This window comes from Lissotriton helveticus, chromosome 12 (assembly GCF_964261635.1).
Source record: "Lissotriton helveticus chromosome 12, aLisHel1.1, whole genome shotgun sequence".
NCBI lineage: Eukaryota > Metazoa > Chordata > Amphibia > Caudata > Salamandridae > Lissotriton > Lissotriton helveticus.
This window is the reverse complement of record NC_136073.1, coordinates 87,987,416-88,010,780: the sequence shown is the minus strand read 5'-3', so window position 1 is coordinate 88,010,780 and position 23,365 is coordinate 87,987,416. Positions and strand designations below refer to the sequence as shown.

The window sequence follows — 23,365 nt, the reverse complement described above, 5'->3', positions numbered from 1 at the left end:
TATGTGCCTATCTGAGCAGGGTGGGGTAGGACACTGTAGGATGAAAGGTTCAATGGAAATTAGTTAGGATTCAATGGTCTAGATTTTTTACCTGGCCTCATGTTCTTAGGAACAGGCAGAACATATAGCAAGACAGGATGAATGGGGGGAGAACATGCTCTTTGAGGGTTGTGTAATGGAAACGGGATCCACGTCTTCCTCCAGGTACAATGGCCTGGAATGTTACCCCAAGTGATTGCCAGTAGTTAAACAATTTGCAAGCGTTCCTCCCATCGCCTTTTGTGGGTTTGATGGACTGCCCTAACAGTCAATGGTATATCCAGACATTGGTCATACTGCTCACTGGGCCATTGGAGCCGAGAAACACCTGACTGAAGAGCCCCAATCAGGGTGGAAATGATCTTAGGTTGCTTGTGATATAGTTGAGGAATGATTGGGTCTCAAAGCTTGGACTGGACTGCTCCTACTGGAGATGGGTCATGCCCCTTTAGTTACCTGTAGTGATTTACCAAACAGTTAACTACCCGGTCTGTTTCTTTTGCACTGAAGTTCTTCTTCCTCTAGAGTAGGGCTTGCTCCCCCATGGAATGTGGGGTCCAGGTAGTGAGGCAGTCGATTGTTAAGAAGGCAGAGACTAAAATGTGACCTGTATTTTTGTGCCTGATGTGTTAATGTGTGTCAGATGCCTATAATTTACTTCAGGACTAGCCAATTTCGCTATTCACTTCCATTCAGAGTTGCCCTCCTTATACAGAAATATCTGCCATCATGGTGAAGATCTTGCTAAAAAGGCAGAATAAAATACCACTGTAAAGTTACTAGATTCTAAATGTACTAACTGTACAGTTGTACATATCGTTCTAAGAGGCTTCACTCCCCAAGCCCCCATTCATACCGAGGCTCGGAAGCCTACATCTACACATGGAAACTGTTAATTCCATCCATGAGGAGATATACACATAGCAGTTCATATAAGTCTAAACTTAAATGGAGCTCCACATGCAAAGTTCACTTTGTGAGTAGGATCCACAATGTTAAGTGGTTGGTACCTCCATTCCATCAACCACAAATATTTGGAGTAGTAGTATTACCTGCAAAAAGAGTTAGTGAACTGCAAAGAGAGAGTTCATTGGAGCCATTATTCATTTGCTTCCAAAACCTCACCACAAGTTATGTCACATTTTGATATAATTTAAACAGTTAAACTATGATGTACACATTTGCATTGATTTGAGGCTCTTGTATGGCATTCTATTGTTTTGCAGACGTATGATGGACTGGGATTAGGCCTGCAACCCGAAAATAAGATATGTAACTGCCGGGACAAGACTTAGAAGTATGGGAGGGAAGCATATTGTTTATTTTTTCAAGACTAAAAATACATTGTTGCAGGGATTCTGCACATACACAGAACTATGCGCAGGAAAACAGGACCTCAGTGAATAAGGGTGTACCAACCTACCACATCAGAACCCAAAATCCCAAACCGATTAGCTATAGTGTCTCCTTCGTTCTCCTACAAAGATCACAGAGCTACAAATGATTAGACAACACAGAACACAACACTCCCAACTCTCTCAGGAATCGCGGGAGCAAGACTTACTCTTTTGCTCACTCACTCCTACTTGTCCACAATGAGAATAGGCAGAGTCAGTGAAATAGTTCAAAATGTTTATTTTATCTATTGTACTCTGCAATACATTAAGCGTGCCACTACTAGCAGCAAAATGCATAAACTTAGCATAGTTAGAATGGTTACAATTCCATAGAATACAAAGGGAGAAGTCATTTTATAAAGACTGTGGCAATAAGGGCTTTTAAGCCTAATCACCCTCCCCTTGACTAGGAGAAGTTTATTTTATAAAAAGGATGACCTCTGGGCTTTGACAGCAGACCCCATACCTTAAAGCCTGTATGTAAGGTTTACATCATAGTAACTACAGAGCTCTTCTCCATGGAACAGCTTTCTCCAAGTGTGTTAAAAAAACAAGCAACAACGTAATATCAAAGCATGAGTCTTCAGTACTGCAGCTGTGTGTAGCATGTTATGTCTAGGTGCTAGGGACTGGCCAGAACAGAATAACAAGGGGCATTTTTGATCGACCTTGCACATCGTGTTCAGACTAAACTCCAGGAAAGTCACAGAATGTGAAGTCAGTCCGTTCTCATGTGAAAGGCACAGAGTGTTGCAAAAACAAAGGTGTGTAGTAATGTACACAAAAGCAGCATCATGGCAGCGAAGCTCATGCTAACTTAGCAATGTCGACAATGTCCCTAAATGCCCATATAGCAACATGGTTTGTATATCACCTTTTGCTGCTCGGATGTTTGCGTTCTTTGTGAACCACTGAACCCCTCCACTCCCAAAAAATTCAAGAAAGTATTTTAAGCCTGAAGAAATTGTATCTTGAATAAAGGTTGAAAGTCCATTAAAGATATCAGAGCAACATTTTTGTCTTTTATACTTTTTCACATCTTAAACGTCTACACTAATTTTACCTTTGTGCCTCCTGCATCTCCTGCATTCCACCGGATTGCATTGACATTAATTTTAAGCGTTTCTCCGGGAGGGGCTGTGGAGTCAAAAGCACCCACTTTCACAGGCTTGAGGGTGCCATTGTGATTCTGCTGCAGGTTTATAATATCGTATTGTGGAGGAGGGTTTCCATGCTCATCAAAAAAGTTCCTTCTTCCACCAATTTCTTGCAAATGTACATTCCTTATATAATGAAGAAGCTGGAAGTGGGAATAACATAAAGACATTCGATTGTACTTGATCATTAAATATGAATGAACATTTTGATTCTCACCTTTAATAAATAACCCTGAGCTTTGAATTGTGCCAGTGGAGTTGGTTTGGGTTTGCTGGGATGCCCTTAACAGATTAAGGGGGATATTCACAAAGAAGTGCCATTGAGAGGCGTTAGCCTCCTCGGCTTAACGCCTCTCACTGCCACTTCGGAAACGCCAGACTGCACCCTATTCACAAGAATGTGCTGCAGCCTGGTGTTTCCCCCTGCAATGGCGCTAAGTCTCATAACTTAATGCCAAAACCGGCACCCTTGCTCCAGAGTGCAAGAGTGTCTGCGAGCAGGGAGGTTTATTAATGCACAGAAAGATGTAATGTAATGTAATGTAAATGGCATTTCTACCGCGCAACTTCCACTCCAAGGAGTATCTTGGCGCTCACACAACTCAGATGTAAGAGTTGGAAGGGAAAAAGAATGTCCTAATTTCTGAACACACATTACACTAAGGTCCTGCAAATGGTATCGGGCAATGAGAAAATCCAAGTTTTCAGTGCCTTCCTAAAATGGGCTTCCTGAGAGAAGGACCGCAAGAAAAGAGGGAGTTTGTTCCAGGCTTTAGATCCAAGTGCAAAAAGGGACTTGCCACCCTTTGTGGGTAACTTGAAATAGGGTGGAGTAAGTAGATTCTGACTTGCAGATCTCAGACAACGCGCTGGAAAATATCTTTTAAACCCATTGTGTAAATAGGTTGGGCCACGTTGGTGAAATGCCCTGAAGGTAATTAAAAGAAGTTTAAACAAGATTCTTTTACCTATTGGCAGCCAGTGAAGGGTATTTAGAGCTGCTGAGGCTGACGATTTATGGGGCAGACGCAGTACAAGGCGGGCTGCCGCGTTTTGGACCATCTGTAATTTATGGAGAACAGTTTTATTAGCTCCAACATATAATCCATTACAATAGTCCAGCCTAGAACATATTAAGGCCACTGCGACCATTTTCCTCGCCGAAAGTGGAAGAAGATCAAAAAACTTCCTTAGTGCCTTTATAATTTGGAAGCACATGCCTGCTACTGCTACAGCCTGGGGTTTAAAAGATAGATGGTTGTCAAATTTCGTGCCCAAGTTGCGAGCAGATGCAATTGTATTAGGGGGCACTTCAGCATCCGTTTGCCAACATGCTGTTGGGGAGAAAAGGTTGTAGTTCCCTATTGGTAGGATCTCGGTTTTTCCGGTGTTACACTTTAAATGTTTGTTGGTCATCCATTTAAAAATAGCTGCAAGGCAGTCCTTAAGGTCTTCCTTGGCACCTGGACGCTCCTTATCCAACACCAATATCAATTGGGTATCGTCAGCGTATGAGATAGAGCTGATCTTGAATGACGCAATCAGTTTCATCAGTGGTCCCTTTCTGTACATTAACAAACCTTAAGACCTGATTTTTCTAGGTCTTATGTTCAGCACTGCCATCTATTATAGCGGCCCTTGATAATAGGCGGTAGCATCAAACTCAATGGGTGTTGCGGTGGTACGCCCACCACAACACCCACTGCACGCCCCTTTTCACGCTAAGTTTAGCATTAAACAGGCCCTATTCTCAAGGCAGCGTTAAGCCACGTTAGGTGGGTTAACACTGCCTTGAGACTAGGCTCTGGCCCTATCGCTATGGGAATGTAAAAATAAGTGATGTTCGTGTGGCGATAGGGGCTTCAGAATATGCCCCATAGTGTCTTTGAATCTGGCCACTTCTAACTTTGTTCAGCCTGGTTCTCTTGAAATGGATTTGTTAAACTGTTTTGGCAGTTTTATATATATTACCATTGATCAACAATAGGTTTCCTCATAAAGGGAGTCCTATGTATATTCAAAACTCATACATCCTTTATTTATATCCTATCTGGAAAATATTTAACTTTTTATGTTTCACAATAAATGTATAGTTTTGGGACTAATTATACAATGGGATTTTGGCTATGCAAAGGTTGCCCTGTGAAAAGTGACAGAATCTATGCTTGCAAAACTCAGAATCTTAATGAACAAACGTGACATTGCTGTAACAGCCTTTCATAACATTCCAGCTGAAATCTCTGAAGACCTGAAAGTTAAAAACAAGAAAAATAGGGATTATTGCCCACGTTCGTTTAATCAACAATGTTCCAGATTAAATAGGGACTTGAAGGGAGAATTAAAAGTAAACTCCACGTTTCTCCATAGAATATATTACACACCTACGCTACTCCATAAATACAAATGACAGGAGGACAAACGATGTGCGCAATGTCACCTTGAAGGGGCCAATTTCTTACACCTGGAGTGGGCCTGCACTCAGGTCCAGGGATACTGGCGGGCAGTACTTGATGCACTATCTGAGATGATTGCACTCCCACTTCCATACTCTCCCCTGCTCGCGTTGCTGGGCTACACAGCGGACATCCCTAAGACGCATAGGAAGTTACTCGTCATGAGGCTACTCTTGGCCTGCAGATGGGGTAGAGGGCGGGCTCCTAAATTTAAAGATTGGCTGCATGATTTTATATATAGCAAAGACAAATTAACAACCAATGCAGAAATGTTACCCATTACCTCCTGACCCGGGGATATCTGGGAGCCGCTAATTGTACATCTCCAGGCACATAGTGAAGGTGCTGAGGGATCCCCCGTGATGGTGAATCATGAGGGATCTCTGGAAGGGTAATATAACAACTTACTGTATGAGCACTATGCTATGTGAATACTGTGCCTCATTGGGCTGAGTAAAGCATATGGGCGCTGGACTTCTTCCTCATTCGCTGAAATCCTCATGGGCCTTGAATGAACTATGTATTGGGCGCCTAAACAAGCCAACTTAATGGTGTACCAGGATGTGTTTGTGACCTGTGAACCTGTGAATGCAGTGCTTTCTTTTTTTGTTTTCTTCTTCTTCTTTGCTTACCATTATATACCTGCTCTCTGATATCCTATGGTACTGTAAAAGTATGGTTTGTTTTGATGTATGAAAAAACTTGATAACTAAAGTTTTTTTTAAAAACCCTAGGAATAGAGAAAGAATTAGCATCTTTCGGAAAAGTTATAAGCAAGCCTTAAACTCAAAACGGACTGAAATCAGGGAGAATGCATTGGATAGTCTGATCCAAGCAGCCAAGACTAAGAATTCTATCCTATTTTGGAAAACTATAGACCAACCCTTGTTTAAAGATATTTCATCTGTTAAGGTTGATACATCGGTGACATCAGAAGATTGGTTAACTTACTTTGAACATATTTTTAACACTTCACAACTGGTCACTGAAACAGATGAAAACCTCTATATTATTTTATTCTACATTGCAAAGATAGAATCTATTACTGTAGAATAGATAAAAATTGCCCTAAAGAACAGCGCAAGTAGGAAGGCTGCAGGTCCGGATGGGGTCCCCATTGAAATCTGTAAGTATAATGTTGATTTTTGGTCCCCTGTTTTAGTTAATTTATTCAATGCAATTATTAGTGGGGTGCTACCTGCAACTTGGGCTGAAAGTGTGATTGTCCCTATTTTTAAAAAAGGCGACAGAGGTAGCGTAAAATGCTACCGTCCAATATTCCTTCTTGATTCCACCTCTAAATGAATGGGCAGTATCCTGTTAGCCAGGTTGGAATGCTGGGTAAAAGACAAAAATATCCTAACTGCAGCCCAGTAATGGTTTTAGAAGGGGTATTGGAATGCTCAAGCAGTGCGCTAACCTCGAGTTGCTTATAGGGAAACACATACTTGCCAAAGAAGGTCTACTCCACCTTTGCTTTATTAATCTTTCTAGTGCATTCAATTTGGTAAACCATACAAAGTTATGGAAAACACTAGAAGAGATGGGCACCCCATATGATATCATAAGCTTTTTATCACAGATATATGCTCACTTAACCTCAAAGATACGGTATGGCCAGAACGGGGAATGCACAACGCTCTTTAGAGTAACCCGTGGAATTAGGCAAGGTTGGGTCCTTGCTCCCCTTTTATTCTCGCTTTATATTAATGGTATTGACTTTTTATTATAGAGTTTGAAAGCTGATGCCCCTATTGTTGGTAAACGTGTAACCCCAGATTTTATTATATGCAGATGATGCAGTCCTAATATCAAGGACTGCAAATGGCTTTCAACTCCTGATAGATAACGTTACAAATTTCATGACCGAAAAAGAAACTAAATCTGAGGAAAACATTAGTCATGACGTGAGGGAAAAGCAAAGCCAAGAGCAGAACCCACTATGTTGGGGGAGTACCAATCGAAAGGACATCTACATTTTCTTATCTGGGGTTACTTTTTAACAGCGGAGGATCACGGAGTACACACATTAACTTATGCAAATTAAACATTTTGAGATCAAGCAAGGCTATTTCTAGGTTCTCCCATAAAATAGGCAATAAGCTGATACGCAAAATCTTAAAATTATATGGGAGTAAGTGCACCACAAGGGTTTGTAATGGAGCCCAATGGGGTATAGCAGACATCTCCCCATTACAAAATCTTGAAAATACAGGGAGGACCTGGCTTGCCAGTTCAGGCTGGACTGTTCCCATAAGGAACATGTTCAAGACTGATTTGCACATGGCTGGGCTCAAACTGGGGTGGTGTGGTGAGAAAAAGAATGATGGATTAAACCCAGATCCTTGTGACTGGGAGTAAATGTTTGCATTGTTCAGCATCCCGTCCATCAATTGTTTATTTTGCATTTGTCGCCCTAAGTTGGAAGGGTATGCACAGACATGGGTCTCGTGCTCACTGCGCCACTGGATTCAATTTAGTCTAGCTGATGAAGGGTGATGCCCCTAAACCAGTACCAGAATGCTTGTTTCTGGTCCAGGGAGGACCTGACTTCGCAGGTCGGGCTGGACTGTTCCCATAAGGAACAGGGTCAAGACTGATTTCCATATTAGTGGGCCCAAACTGTTATGCCGTGGTGAGCAAAAGAGTGATGTAATAAACCCATATCTTTGTGACTGGGGGTGAATGTATGCTGTGTTCAGCATTCCATACCTCAATTGTTTCTTTTGCATTTGTCACCCTAAGTGGGAAGGGTATTCCCAGACGTGGGTCCTGTGCTCACCCCGACACTGGATTCAAGCTAGCCTGGCTGATGAGGGGTGATGCCCCGAAACTGGTCCCAGGATGCTTGTTTTCGGTCCACAGAGGACCTGGATTGACAGTTCATGATGGACTGTTCACATAAGGAACAGTGTCAAGACTGATTTGCATATGGCTGGGCCCAAACTAGGGTGGCGTGGTTAGCAAAAGAATAATAAATAAACGTAGATTCTTATGACTGTGGGTGAATGTTTGCATTGTTCATCATTCTGTCTCTCAATTGTTTCTTTTGCCTTTGTCGCCATGAGTGGGAAGGGTATGCCTAGACATGGGTCACTTGCTCACTGCGCAATTGGATTCAAGCTAGCCTGGCCGATGAAGGGTGATGTACCGAAACCGGTCCCAGGATGCTTTTCTTCCAGTCCAGGAAGGACCTGGTTTCGAAGTTCAGGTTGGCCTGTTCTCATAAGGAACAGGGTCAAGACTGATTTGCATATGGCTGGGCCCAAACTGGGGTGGAGTTCTGAGCAAAATAATTATGGATTAAACCCAGATCCTTGTGACTTGGGGTGAATTTTGTATTCTTCAGCATCCCGTCCATCAATTGTTTCTTTTGCATTTGTCGCCCTAAGTGGGAAGGGTATAGCAAGAGGCGGGTTCCCGTGCTCAACTGCGCCACTGGATATAAGCTTACCTGTCTGATGAGGGGTGATGCCCCAAAACCAGCCCCAGGATGCTTGTTTCCGTTCCAGGGAGGAACTGGCTCGGCAGTTCGGGCTGGACTGTTCCCTTAAGAAAAAGGTTCAAGAATGATTTGCATATGGCTGGGCCCAAACTGGGGTGGCGTTCTGAGCAAAACAAGATGGATTAAACCCAGACGCTTGTGACTTTTGTATTCTTCAGCATTCCATCCATCAATTGTTTCTTTTGCATTTGACCCCCTAAGTGGGAAGGGTATTCCCAGAGGTGGGTCCTGTGCTCAACGGCGCCACTGGATTCAAGCTAACCTGTCTGATGTGGGGTGATGCCATGAAACTGGCCATGGGATGCTTGCTTCCGGTCCACTGAGGACCTAGCTTTGCAGTTCGGGCTGAACTGTTCACATAAGGTACAGGGTCAAGACTGATTTGCATATGGCTGGTCCCAAACTGGGGTGGCATGGTGAGCAAAAGAATGATGGATTAAACCCAGATCCTTCCGACTGAGGGTGAATGTTTGCATTGTTCAGCATTCCGTCCCTCAGTTGTTTCTTTTGCAATTGTCACCCTAAGTGGGAAGAGTAGGCCCAGACGTAGGTCCCGTGGTCACTGCACCAGAGAATTCAAGCTAGCCTGGCTGATAAGTGGTGATGCCCTGAAACCAGTCCCAGGATGCTTGTTTTCGGTCCATGGAGAACCTGGCTTGGCAGTTCGGGCTGGACTGTTTCCATAAGGAACAGGGTCAAGACTGATTTGCATATTGCTGGGACCAAACTGGGGGTTGGGTGAGCAAAAGAATGATGGATTAAACCCACATCCTTGTGAATGGGGGTGAATGTTTGCATTGTTCAGCATTCCGTCCATCAATTGTTTCTTTTTCATGTGTTGTCCTAAGTGGGAAGGGTATTCCCAGATGTGAAGGTCATGTGCTCACTGCGCCACTGGATTCAAGCCAGCCTGGCTGATGAGGGGTGATGCCCCGAAACCGGTCCCAGGATGCTTGTTTTCCATCCAGGGAGGACCTGGCTTGGCAGTTCGGGTTGGACTGTTCCCATAAGGAAAAGGGTCAAGACAGATTTTCATATGGCTGGGCCCAAACTGGGATGACATGTTGAGCAAAAGAATAATGGATTAAACCCAGGTCCTTGTGACTGACGGTGAATGTTTGCATTGTTCAGCATTCTGTCCATCAATAGTTTCTTTTACATTGAAGGAATTGTGCTGCCTTGAGTAACTTTGCTTGACTCATGGACAATGAAATTCCTTCATAAATCTGCCATTGAATTGTTAGGTTAGGCCTCAGTATAAATGTGAGCTGTGACCCAGTTTACACAAAGTTAAAACAAGTTGGTTCATAGAAGTAAGCAACTTTCCGTGAGGAATCTAGCACTTATCCTTTGTAGCTTGTAACAAGCAGCAAGGTCTTCCTTAGAAAAAATTGCATGTTGGACACAAACAGTACCAAAAAAATATTACAGTTTAGAGATAAATACATTGCAATGCCCAAACCTATAATGTTATATTTAAATATTTAAAATACACCAGGTGGGAAACTGGGTTGTTGGTTGAAGGGGGGAAGGAGGAAACAGGGGATTTCTATTCAAGCAGCAGCCACAATCCCTGCAGGGAGACCTCAAAATTAACTAAATTAATCTGTACTTAACGTTCTGGCAGCTTGGCATCATAGCAGTCAACACACGAAAAAGTCACTATAATTTAGAAAAATAGAGTGAAATGTAAAACATTATTTGAAACCAAAATAACAAAACATAACAATTCAATCAGTAGAACCAGAGTTGTGCGTTTTAAAAGTTTTTTGCAAAATCTTATTCTTAAATGATCAAAGGATCAGCAGCGGACAGTTGGTCACAAAAGACCGGGTCAAAGTTAAAAAATATGGACAACCATGATGCAGCGCGGTTTGGATACAAGAAGTGGATATGGTTCGGACTTAGATGAAATTCCAAAAAGAAAATTATGCAGAAAAAAAAATTCGAAGAATGCAAAGTTCAGCAGGGCAAGGCTGCAGGCGGTGTCCAAGGAGGGATTGTCATTGTTGTTGAACCCACTGGATGAAGTTAAGGTGAAGGTTTCTATGTTAGGAGTTAGTCACTTTTTGAAAATCTAAAACACCCAGCAGGACAAGGCAGGAGGTTGTACCCAACGAGAGTTCCAGGAGGCTTGGCACCCCTATGGTGAAGGACAGCTGAACAAGATTTCCTGCTGCAGATAAGAACGTAGCGGGTGCTATTGCAAAGTGAGGCCGACCGGCGATGCACCTTGGGTAACAGCATCAACTTGTACTCATTCTCAAGCACCCTGTCTACAGTTTTGGTACTTATTTTACACCGTTGTTTCGATTTATTTTATGCTTGTCTGTTAAATTGTATTCTCACTCTGTGGCCCTTCTGAAACTGTGCAGTCGGGCCGACTCCGGAGCCCCTGACCTTGATTGTTCTCCCCCTTTGTTTGACAGTGTGTTCACTTAACTACATCATTTGTGCCATTGTGTTGGTCTTATTCATGCTTTTGCCACTTTGTACAGCGCTCTGATACCATTAAAGGTCATGTGCAAGCTTTATAAAACTTTTCAAATAAATAAATAAAATAAATAGACAAACAGATTGTCCTGGTCTTCCCTCGGGTCTCAGAGCAGTTTTTAGTCACACATTTTCTAAGACCCACGTTTTGGATTTTTGCCATCCTTTAACACCACAGCCAAGGTTCTAGGACTAGAGTGGCACCACTTAGGGGTTCAAGACTAACTCCGGCTGGGTCCAGGTGTCGGTACAAGATGGTGGGATCCCATTATATCCCTGTGGCACTTAACAGGAGGCCAGCAAACTAGCTCTTAGAGTTACTCTGGTAATCCTTGGTTCAAGTGATGAAGCAGTGCTCAAGCAACAGAGCAGACTATTGAGGGTTCAAGGCAGGCTCCGGGGAGCAAAGCAGACCTTCCAGGTGCAGCAACACAGTCTTGTGGAGTACACAGCAGGCCACAGCAGCAGGCAGTCCTCTGAGAGTACTTCCACAGGTTCAGAAAATGAACTACAGAGTCGGAATGAGAGTTACTATTTTTACCTGGTGCCTTCTTCATAGGAGAAATATATAGAGAACTCCCTTTGGAGTGCTGAAGTTTCCTGACTCTGCTGCAAGGGTGACAAGTCCTTTGTGTGCAGGCAGAGGACAGCCTATTCAATTGCAAGTGGGTTTGCGCCCAGCTCAGCCCCACAACCTACCAGTTGATGGCCAATCCAGGCACATATAATGCTTTTTTTGTGACTATCTGGTAGGAATTGACAAAGTCCAACTGCCGACTACAGCTAGTTATGTGACCTAGGAATGGCTACGGCGTCAAATAGCAAAAGGTAGGAAAATGCCAACTTTTAAAAAATTACATTTTCAAAAAAGTAATTTAAAAACCAACTTTACCATTAAGTATGATCATAGATACAAACACAAACTGCTTTCTTGTTCCCAATCAAATGTTAGCATGTATTAAATGTAATAAAGCAATCCAATGTTAACCTATGGGACAGGTAGGCCTGTAAAAGTACATGTTCAACCTTTTAATTACAATGCACCCTACTCTATAAGCTACCTAGGGCCTACCTTAGGAGTGACATATATGCAAAAGAAGGATAGTTTAAGGCTTGCCAAGGGGGTTAATTTGCCAACTCGAATTGGTAGTTTAAAATTGCATTCAGGCTACAAATGGTATTCCTGGGACATTTCTTAAGGGACTTTTTAAGTGGGCAGCATAATAATTTACATTAATTTACAGGCTCTGGCTATAAGGTATACCACTTTACAAGGGACTTATAAGTAAATTAAATATGCCAATTAGGTGTAAGCCAATTTTACCATGTTGAAAGGAGAGAACACAAGCACTTGAGCACTTGCTACCCATGGTAAAGTGAACAGAGTCCTAAGGCCAAGAAAAAGAAGGTCAGGGTCAAGACTGATCTGCATATATCTGTGACCAAACTGAAGTGCCATTGTGTGCTAGATAACGATGTACTGGGATGTGGCCCGAGTGATATTAACAGTGGATGAATTAATTCAAGCATTCCACCCATTACTGTTACGTATACTTAAGATCTATTCTGGCAGTTTAAAGGATTGATTCTGCTTTCAAACAGGGCTCCACAAGGTCAGATACCTCATTGTTGCACTGAAGTCTTACATTTTCTGCCAATGAGACAAACGTGGAACAAATAGCCAGTGAGGATGAACGTTTATATCTTCTTCCCTAGTGTTATTAAACATTTGAAAGTAACAGAAAAGGTGCACAAGACCAACCTTGAGCTCAAATGAACAAATTCCATCATCCAGTTAGCAAAATATTAAAAAGTACAGTTACCACGGGTCTTACTGCATTTTTTCCAGGCAGATGCATCTGTCCCAGCCACATAATCTAAAAGAAAGTAAATCAACAGTATGCTGGCACTCCCAGTCAAATCCTAGACTTTTTTCTACTTGCAGGTTATTAAGAAGGTAGCTTGCAGTTCTAGAGATTCAAGATAAATAAGAGCACCTTTGTTCTTGGCCGAGTGTTAGATCTGGCCCTTTCTGCAGGTTCACCCTGGATTTTGTCTTCCTCCGTTTTACACTTCAGAATCTCCAAATATGGTGGGCAGTAGTCTTGCCAGGATGGCGAATGTAATTACCTCTACCACCCACACAGATGGCAGGTCACATGCCATACTTAAAATAACATAACTTGTGTATTTGTCATGCGCATGTTCACCCCTGACGGGGCATCTTGGCGCTGAATAACAGATGTTTATTGTTACCCAACTTCATGGTACTCATTTTATCGACCTCAAATGGATGAAAGACTGAGTGGACCTGCCGGGATTTTAATCTGTGAGCATGAGGTTGAAAAAAGGCCCCTGCAGTGGATGCATTATTCCACTGAGCCACCAGACCGAACGCACATTTATGTTATGTTATGCTATGTTATGTTACCTTACATCGTGTTACACTACATTTTACAGAGGGAAAATTCACAAAGTTAGTTGCCACTTGTGTTAGTTTGTTAGGGTACAATATTTGCATCCTAGTAAATCTGTGAAAGATTGGTTCCATTTGTAATTCCACCTGAAATCATATAAATATGTGCCATTTTGAATAAAGTATTTAGTTTTTTTTGCATTCAAGTACTTTTTAATTTAAAAACAAAATTCATTCAGACATGAATGTATTGCTATTTTGAAGAGTTGCTGAGTTCTCAATTTCTCTAGAGCAATCTTCTCCAATGGATAGCTTGTGAGCTACTGGTAACTGTACAGCTACGAGCTACCTGCAAGTAGCTCTTTTGTGTGCAGTTCAGCCTACTAAATTAAAAGGTTTTGCTTGGTTGAATGTGGCATAACAGCCAGAGCTGCCACCTTTGGGCATGGTGGACCAGGTTAGAGTCTCAGCTATGGCTTAACATGCTGTGATTCTGGTCAAATCACTTAATCATCCCATTCCTACCAAAACTGAATATGTACTTGTGAATTGTAACTAGTGCTCAGGTAAAGTACTTCTGTACCTTTGGGTTGAGTTTGCGCCATATAAAAATGATAATCTTGTTTGATGTGGCCATAATTAAAGCCTGAAAGATAGCAGTTCCAAATACTTATGGACTGTCTCCCTAGGCACAGGTGATGGGTGCTGTTCGTCCTGCACCATTCATTCAAAGAATATACTCTTAACGCAGGTTATATTTGTTCCTTGAATTCGTTTTTATTCATATCCTCATATTCAAATCATATTTTTATAGGAAACTTCAATTCCCATAATGCAATATGTTTACATCACATCCATTTACTTCTCTTGTTCCCAATGCATTTCGACTATACTAGCCTTCATCAGGGAAAATTCTGTACAACAAAACCAAATATAGACTATATTATTATAAACAAGAATAATGCCAGTTGTATCCACCACCGTGTGACAACAATCAGGTGTATTTTTAATATGGTCCCTACTTTGTGCGATTATGCAATATGAAACGAGCTGTGACCTGTTGTAACCCCGTGATATAGTGTGCTTAGCTATGATACATGCGATCCTCACGATCGGTGAAACGGGCTTGAGAGCATGATGGTGTTTTAATGATAGACATGTTAAATAAAGTAGACGCCTCAGTTGATGCCTTTTCTAACAAAAAAGTGCTACGTGAACTGTTAACGCGCGTGTTACAAAAATCCGCATGTGATAAGCCAAAGGTTTACTGGTGTTAAAGTTAGTCTAGCGCTTACCGAAGCCTGCAACATGAAACTTTCCCGGTTCGTTTCTTCGCCTGTGATGTTCACTTCCGAAGGAATTGTTTGGGGCGTGTGTTTACGTGTGTACGTGAACAATAAAGGAACCTCTACCCGATTTGTGTATAAATCAAGCGAATTAATAAAGATGTGACAAAAAAAGTGATGTGTGACCATGTTCCCTATAACTTGTGTCAAATTTAATAAAAACAATGCGTTGGGTGTGTTTTGTGCTACAAAGAATTGTAATTGTAATTGTAATTGTAAGTAGAACTTATAAAGCACACTGTAACCCAAGCAGGCATCCTGGCGCTAAAAGAGGGGGGGTAAAGAAAAAGACACCGGAAGCTAAACGGAAAAAACTTTAAATTGTAGGAAAGAGCCAGGTTTTTATTTGTTTACGGAAAGATAAGAGGTCTATCATCTGTCGCAGCTCCAGGAGCTGCTTATTCCAGAGTCTGGCAGCTGCGACACTGAAAGCCTGACCTCCCAACCTGACTCTTCTGGACGGGGGAATTTTCACCAGGAAAGCTAAAGAGGAGCGAAGGCAGCGGGAGGGAACATACCAGTCAAATTTACTCTGTAATAGTAAAGGGCCCAGTCCATGAAGCGCCTTAAACACAACACAGAGTGATTTCAAATGAATTCTCTGCACTATAGGGAGCCAGTGCAACTCCACAAGGGCCTCAGAAGAAGAGGAGTGACGTGGACGTGACAAGGCCAACTTGGCTGCCATATTCTGGATTCTCTTTAGCCTGCCAGTCAGAAACTGAGGGGCGTCCAGCAGCAGGGAGTTGCAGTAATCTAATCTGCTCAAAATCAAGCTCCTGACTATCAGAGGGCGTGTATGGGTAGGAAGCAGAGAAAGAATCTTCCTCATAGCCCTAATAAGGGAAAAACACATCCCCAAGGACTTATTGACATGTGTCTCCAGTGTCAGCTTTTCGTTAAATAGGACCCCCAGGTTACGAACAGACTTAGACGGCAACGGAGGGGGGTCCACGTGACCAGGCCAGAGACCAGCCGGGGGATGCAGTGGCACCCTCCCGTTCTGAATGCAGAGAATTGCAGTTTTGTCTGCATTGAATTGCAGAGAGTTGTCTCTCAGCCACTGAGCCACGTTCCGCATACAACTGTGGAAGTTCTCTAGGGAGGTTGATTGATCCCCTTCCAGTGAGAGAATCAGCTGGGTATCATCTGCGTAGTTGACTACTCCTAATCCAAAAGATCTAATCATGTCCATCAAAGGACACATATAAACATTGAAAATAATGGGGCTGATCACAGATCCCTGCGGCACACCATGATGGGCTTTGATAAACTCAGACTGAAAAGGGTAGAGGGCCACCGCCTGACATCTGTCAGATAAATAGGCGTTGAACCATTTTAGTGCCTGCCCAGCAACCCCAATGCCCTCCAGTCTTTTCAGGAGGACCGAGAGGTTGACCGTGTCGAACGCGGCAGACAGATCTAATAGGATCAGGATGGCATGTTGACCCTTGTCTGCACGCATACGATGGTCGTCTAACATGGTCAGCAGAGCGGTCTCAGTTCCATGCTCTGGGCAAAAGCCAAACTGGACCTCATCCAGCAGGTCATTGCTCTGCTCACAATCCATTCTACAATCTTCACTGGGTAGGACAGGAGTGAGATTGGCCTATAATTTTTCAGGCAGGCTGGATCCAGCGATGGTTTTTTCAATAAGGGGGAGATGATTGCTTGCTTCCAACAGGAGGAGACTACCCCACTGTTCAGGGATTGATTACACAACTGTCTGAGAGGGGGAAAGAGCTCATCACCCAGCGATTTCCAGACCCTGTGTAGCAGTGGGTCTAAGGGAGAGCCAGAGGACACACTAAGCGCAATTTGTTCAAACACCTCAGGGGAGATTGGATCAAAATGGTCCAAACAGGGCGACTGAGCTTGGGTCTCCATTTTCACTCGTCAACCCTCTGGCCTGGCCGATAAAGGGTCAGTACTCATATCAGTCAGACTGCTTTCTTCCAATCCCTTGATAATAGTATTAATTTTATTATCAAAAAAGACGGCCAAGCTGTCACACAGTTCCTGCGTGGGGGGAGTCTTATTGTTAGTACAGGACGGGTTGGCTATGTCTTTGAAGACTTTAAAAATACTTTTCGAGCTGTTTGAAGCTTTCTGGTTAACAGCAGCAAAGTACTCGGCTTTGATGAAGATAATGCTCTTCTTATAGTCACTAATCTTCTCTTTCCAGATGACTTTATCCACATTAGAGTACCCTCTCCTCCATCTACGTTCTGCCTGTCTGCAAGCAAGTTTTAAATGCTTCAGAGCAGTATTATACGAGGGGGCAGAAGATTTACCTTCTCTTCTGATCATTTTTAGAGGGGCCATCAAATCAAGATGGTCCGTAATGCGCGTGCAGAAGGCAGCATAGTTATGCTCCGCATGCTTCCCTAATTCAACCAGGCTCTCCGTATGAAAGATAGGGGCAGTACTAGCTTTCCCCAGTAGGCCTTTCCAGTCCCTGCTGAGGAAGCGACTGATCTTCTTCTTGCCATGAGCATTATGTTTGATACCCGTTGGCTGGCTGAGGGACAAATCTAGACACGACTGTAAAATGTTGTTATAGCCTGGGTCCAACTTCCATTAGGCCAGAGATTAAAGTCCCCAAGTATCAAGAGCCTGGCATGTGAGAAAGCCATATTGCTAAACACATCAATCAGTTTTTGTTGTTGAAGTAGGCTGACCACCCCTGGTGGCCTATAGCAGAAAATGCCCGTCAGCACCTGGTGCCCAGCATCAGTTAAAGCGAAGCCCAATAGTTCAATCCCATCTACCGGATCAATATCAATGGGTAAGATGTTCCACATCTCCTTAAAGAGAACTCCAACCGCTCCTCTTCTCCCATTAGTGCGAGGCTTGTGAAAAGCTTTGTAGCCCTTGGGACAAGCTAGTCCCAGTTCAAGGTCAGAGTCCGGATGAGTCCAGGTCTCTGTCATCACTAAGATATCCAAATCATGGACTTCTGTCAACAGCAGTATTTCCAGGTGATGTTTACAAGGGGACCTTACGTTCTGCAAGCCGCACTTCAATGAATCTCCATAAGTCGAGTTGGCTGTGGTCTTAATACCTAAAACGTCGACAGGTTGGACACCACCCTCAACCTCTTTCTGTTTATCCGTTACCTGAAAGGGGACACTAGATTGTCTTGAGTTATCACCAATTCCACAAAAAGCGGCAAGATGGCTGGCGCTGTGTGTGGACGGTGTGCGGAGGGGCACAGACGGGCTTGCCTTTGGCGCGCCTTCGGCACACCGCCGGCGCGTCCGCTGCGCGTCGGCGCCTTAAACATATTTATGTGCTTCTGTCAGCCAAAAGACAAGAGCGTGACTGACAGAAAATGGCTGCCCCAGTTGTGCCACTGGAAGTGAGGGAAGCGAGGGTTCTACCGCAGCACCACTCCCTCCACACAAACAGCACTAGCTGTGGTGGACCGGGGAGGCAGGCGGCAAGGTGAGAGAAAGTTGTATGAGCATGTATAAGTAAAACACAGTCACAGAGTATAGCACAGGAAATAGAAAATAATTTTACAAAAATACGGCGCAAAAAGTAAATTTGTTAAAAGTTGCAAGAATTAAATCACTATTTAGCAGAGCAACAAGTATGGGTCACCCCACACACAGTCTCGATTCAATTACCTAACATGTAGGGAGTGTGTATACACTATGAATAATCTCATTCGACATGAATGAATATTCTAAAACGCTTAAAGGCAACTGTTCAATAAAGGTGACATATGTAAAAACGGAGACTTGGGTATAAACGCTAAGTGCATGTAAATATCGTGCTCACTGTATACATTATATTCAGATGATCAATATACTATAACCGTCCATGCCAGCTTATAGATGGATATGTGGCTTTCAGAGTAATGTCAATCGAAAGTAGTACCAAACAATAATATATGATACAGTAATAAATTATAAATAGCAGGACAATTCAATCCGTTCATTTAGGCCATAGGGCTTCAAGGTGTTCAGGTGAAAAATCCAATAGAATCGATCTTGTTCTAGAGAAAGTGATCTTGGAAGAATGGTGGCACACTAGATACAGGGCCGGACTGGCTACCGGGCGTTTTGGAATGCTGCTGAGCTGGGGGCTGATTTCTTTGATGGAGACCTGCGTGTGCTGAACGAAATTTGTTTTGGGTTTGTTTATTTCAAAGCACATGTAAGTCTCCATCAACAAAATTAGCCCCCACAACAGTGACATCAGCCCCCAGCTCGGCAGCATGCCAAAACGCCTGGTAGCCAATCCGGCCCTGACTATATAGCAGAGCGAGAAGATGCATTCCACACTGGAAACTCTGGGGCATATTACCAAGCAATAGCGATAATTATCGCTATTGCTTGGTTAGAGACAAAAATTTACCGCTGAACTGCGGCGATTTTTATCGCAAATAAACCTTGGTATTACCAAGGTTTATAGCAAATGCGATAAAAATCGCCCGCAATGCATGAATATCGCTGAAAAGTCAGCGATATTCATGCATTACCGAGCTAATGCTCTTAGCCATGTTATGCACCTCCCTTTGGATAACATGGCTAAGAACTGCTCAGGGCAGGTGTTAGCTTTTGGAGATATTCACGCTTAGCGCGAACATCTCCATAAGTTGGTAATAGGAGATAGCGATGTTAGCGACTGTTTCCAGTCGCTAACATCTTGGCACGCCCACTTTGCATGTCATTAGTGATAAATATCACTGACATGCAAAGTGGGGCCCAGGATGGTCGCTATCTCCCACTAGCTGTCGCTAACTGGTGTTAGTGACAGCTAGGTAATAGGGAGATAATTTTATCTCCGCTTTCTTGGCTTTTATAGCCAAAAAAGCGGAGATAAACCCCCTTGATAATATGCCCCTCTTTCCTGCTGAATAACCTAGGCTGACTTATCCACATACTCGTTCATTGCCACTATAGTTCCACACTGGAAGCTTCCAATTAACCAGTGGTTTAGACCATAGACAAACCTGGAGTTAGCTGCCCATGGAAGCGGTAAACTTTAAACTACTATTCTAAATTGACACAATTTTAAACGGGATTGACGGTTCATTATCTCATTACAGAGATGATATAGTGATGTTGAAATGGTAAGCAGCTCAAAATATGACTTTCTGGGGGTGCTATAATTGGTCATATTTATAAAGTGGGGGAGACTCTCATCATTATGTTACCATGTTTTGTGGTTTACTCCAATTTCTAATTGTGATTCAGGAGTTTACATTATACCTGATAAAGGGACTTTTACCCAGTAACACATTGGGTATTGAAATATTGATTTTGAAAGTGAGATATGAAATGTTTGGAAAATAGATTGGATTGCATTACTGCATGAAAGAGCACGGTGTCCTTAAGAACGGTGACTGTTTCACCATTGTGTATACATTTGAGGCTCTACAGCAATTCAGAACATAGTAAGATTAACCTACAATCTATGGGTATTGATCAACAACTTGGACATTAGGGTTGAGCATACCCATATCTTACTATTGGACTATTACTAGTGGTAGCTGCACGGCGCTGGGAGAGATGACTTGTCAGTGATAGCTCACCTTGACGAAGAGTAATTCGGACAAAGTGTAATGATATGATAACGTGAGAGCTGCGAACGCCAGAACGCCACTGCCTCGAGGAGGACACAGCTGCCGCCGCTGAGCTGAGCTGAACCGAGCGGTAACAGAGTGGTAACAGAGCAGATTGTCAGCTGCCCAGTCTTGCCCAGTCCGCCGAGTCCCTGCCCAGTCCCTGCTCGGTCCATTGGTCATCGTTGGTCATCGGCTGTCGGCAATCGGCTCGCAGCCAGTGCTGCTTGTGCTACCTGTGCTGCCGGAGGGCGGAGGCCACCGACGGGGGCTGTTGGACTGTCGGACTGTCGGGTACCTTTGTGCAGCGGCAGCCTTGGTCATGAAGAGGTGAGCAGAGGTCGAGGTGCAGCTGAAAGGGAGAGGCCGCTGCGGGCGGGCGGGCGCCGAGCAAGGCTGAGTGGAAACGGCAGTGCCAGAGCCTCGCCTCGCCTCGCCTCTCCTCTCCCCTCCTCTCCGCTTCTGGTATGCTTCTGGTCTGGTCTGGTCTGCTTCTGGACTCTGGACTTCTGGACTTTTGGTATTTCTACAAAACTACAAAACTATCAGTCCAACATTTCTGAGGAGCAGCAGAAACTGCCTCTGCAGCAATAAGGACAATTAGCCACACGCCACACATGAGAGAAGCAGCAATTGCAGCAACTACAGGTGAGTGTGAGCGCTGACCGCATAACACTAACACTAACCAGGTGTCAAGCGCTGCGATAACAACACCACCGTAGTTTTGTCTTACAACACCTGGCCCCCCCACCTGGCCCCCACCTGCTCCACAGCTGACGACCGGCGAAAACTCAGGGGCAAATTCTCTTGAGAGCAGCGTCAGTATGTTCAGGGGAGCGTTCCATCAGTTATAGTCCTCCCAGTCCTCCTAGTCCTAGTGCAGTTGTGCAGTTGTTTTCATCTTCTGTAATTCTTGGCTGCGCTGCATTACTCCAACGAGCTCTGAGAGAGGAGGCACGGACGGAGCACAGAGAGCACGAACGCCAAATACAAACACCAGGCGGGGGCGGGCTCACCGCCAGAAACTGCCAGATACCGCGGCACAAACCAGGCTTAAAGCCGTGCTGCGTCTACAGGTTATTATGCGATCTGGCAAAGTGAGAAGGGCCCCAGGAGATAAAACCAACGTCCCAAAGGGGCCTGCAAAGCGAAGGAGGATTGATAAATCTAATGATAACAAGGCAAACAACCCTCCGAGAAATCCACTAATTTCGCCAATCGCATCCTTATTTGAAAAATCTGCATCAAGAAAAGATACAGCAATGAGTTTGCGATTTCAATTTTTAAAGTATCCAGGATCAGTACTGTTTTCATCAACAGGGGACGTTGAAGGACTAACGTCCCCCTTAGCCCCTGTTAAAATATTAGTAGCGGAAGTTCAAAACGAGGTGGATGCAAGAGATGCACCCCCAGCAGAGAAATCACACCTCCATTACAGCGACACATTACCATCCATAAAAGGCCCGGATCAACAAGTCATCACAGCCAGTAAAAAAATCTCTCCTGATGCTAACAGATTAGTTACCACATCAGCAATGGTCCACTCAGCCACAGGAAATCTCAACATTACTACTATACAACCAACACCACTCACAAAAGCAGTGGATTCAAAAGCAAGCCAGGACCATATACAAGTTATGTACTCAAGCCTTGACGAGCTCTCTCACCAATGGCCTGACCTTAGCCAGATAGATTGCCAGAGCAAAGAGAAAGATCGTTCGGCCAATATAAAGCATCTTCAGGCGGAGGAAGATACTCCAGCTGAAATTAAAAGCAGCGAACCGGATCCGCAATTTCCCAGCCTGAGAAACAGTGAAAATCACGCGTCTATACCAAATGAGAGAAATGTTAATCTAGCAAACACAGATACCAACAAACAGCTCAACAAAGACAATGGACCTTTGGCCCTTGCCGCGCCTCTACTACAAGCACTTCAAACATCAACAACAGCATTAATAATGCAATCCGATAAGCTGGATATTCAAATAGATTTAATGAACGTAATAGCTTCCTATATAGCTGGTATTAATACAAAATTGGATAACCTAAATAATCTGATTATTAGAGCACAAGCTAATGCCTTCCAACTTGAATCGTCATGTACCTGTGGTCCAGTACTTGATAAGTTGAGTACATTACCTACAGTCTTAGACCAGATTCTTACGTTAAACAAGCGCTTCATCTATCCAGCCAAAGAGCTTGACCAGTCTGGCAATGGTAACACTCAGAGCTATGAACCTAAAGATGACAACCTCTCATTAGAGAACGCCAGTACAGAAGAACCCCCCAAGCTCGGAAAAATCTCAATCAACAAAGAAGCCCATAAAGTAATTAAAACTGATGTAGTTCCTACAAAGCCAACAATGACAAAGCGACAAAAGAAAAAAGAATGGAAAGCAAGGAACAAAAAAAGTGAAGTTGGTTTACAGTCAAGCCTCAACATATATCCCATTTTTGTAAACTCTAATACAAAGGTACTAGAACAGGACAGCACTATGGAATCTTGCACAGACGAAAGGGCCAATGCTGACACGTCCACCAATACATCACTGACGACGGATAAGGCTCTTAAAGGCCAACAGCCAGCCGATAGCCTGACTAGCTCGAAACAAAAGATTGTCAAACTCCATAATATACCGCAAACAACAAACAATGGGCCAACCACAGGAAGCGAAAATACCTCTGAAAAATCATCTTACTGTGGAAAAGACATAGAATCCCATATAGATCAGAACCCTTTCCCTCATCAAGAAATCAATAAAGAAATTACTACATCGCAAGTCACCACTTCAGTTTGGTCGCATAACAACAAGTACAGTCACCAACTAGCTCCAGGACCAAAAGCAAACCTCAATTTTCTTAATCTGCAAGACGCAAACCTCCCAGCTGGAGACAATAGGGTAGTAAATGATGATATCATTCAAGTACAAACAGCTGCCCGAACAGAACCGGAGGAAAAGGGTCTTACCACTTCTACTTTTCAG

The 23,365-nt window shown here is 43.5% G+C and overlaps 1 protein-coding gene across 1 annotated transcript in view; it reads right to left on the bottom strand.

Annotated features, from left to right (window-relative positions):
• LOC144798445 (extracellular calcium-sensing receptor-like) overlaps positions 1–23,365 on the bottom strand; it is a 109,639-nt gene that overhangs the window by 44,394 nt on the left and 41,880 nt on the right. The window contains exon 4 of the mRNA XM_078669321.1: positions 2,500–2,736. Coding sequence (XP_078525447.1) covers positions 2,500–2,736 — 237 coding nt within the window. The remainder of the gene's footprint in view (positions 1–2,499; positions 2,737–23,365) is intronic.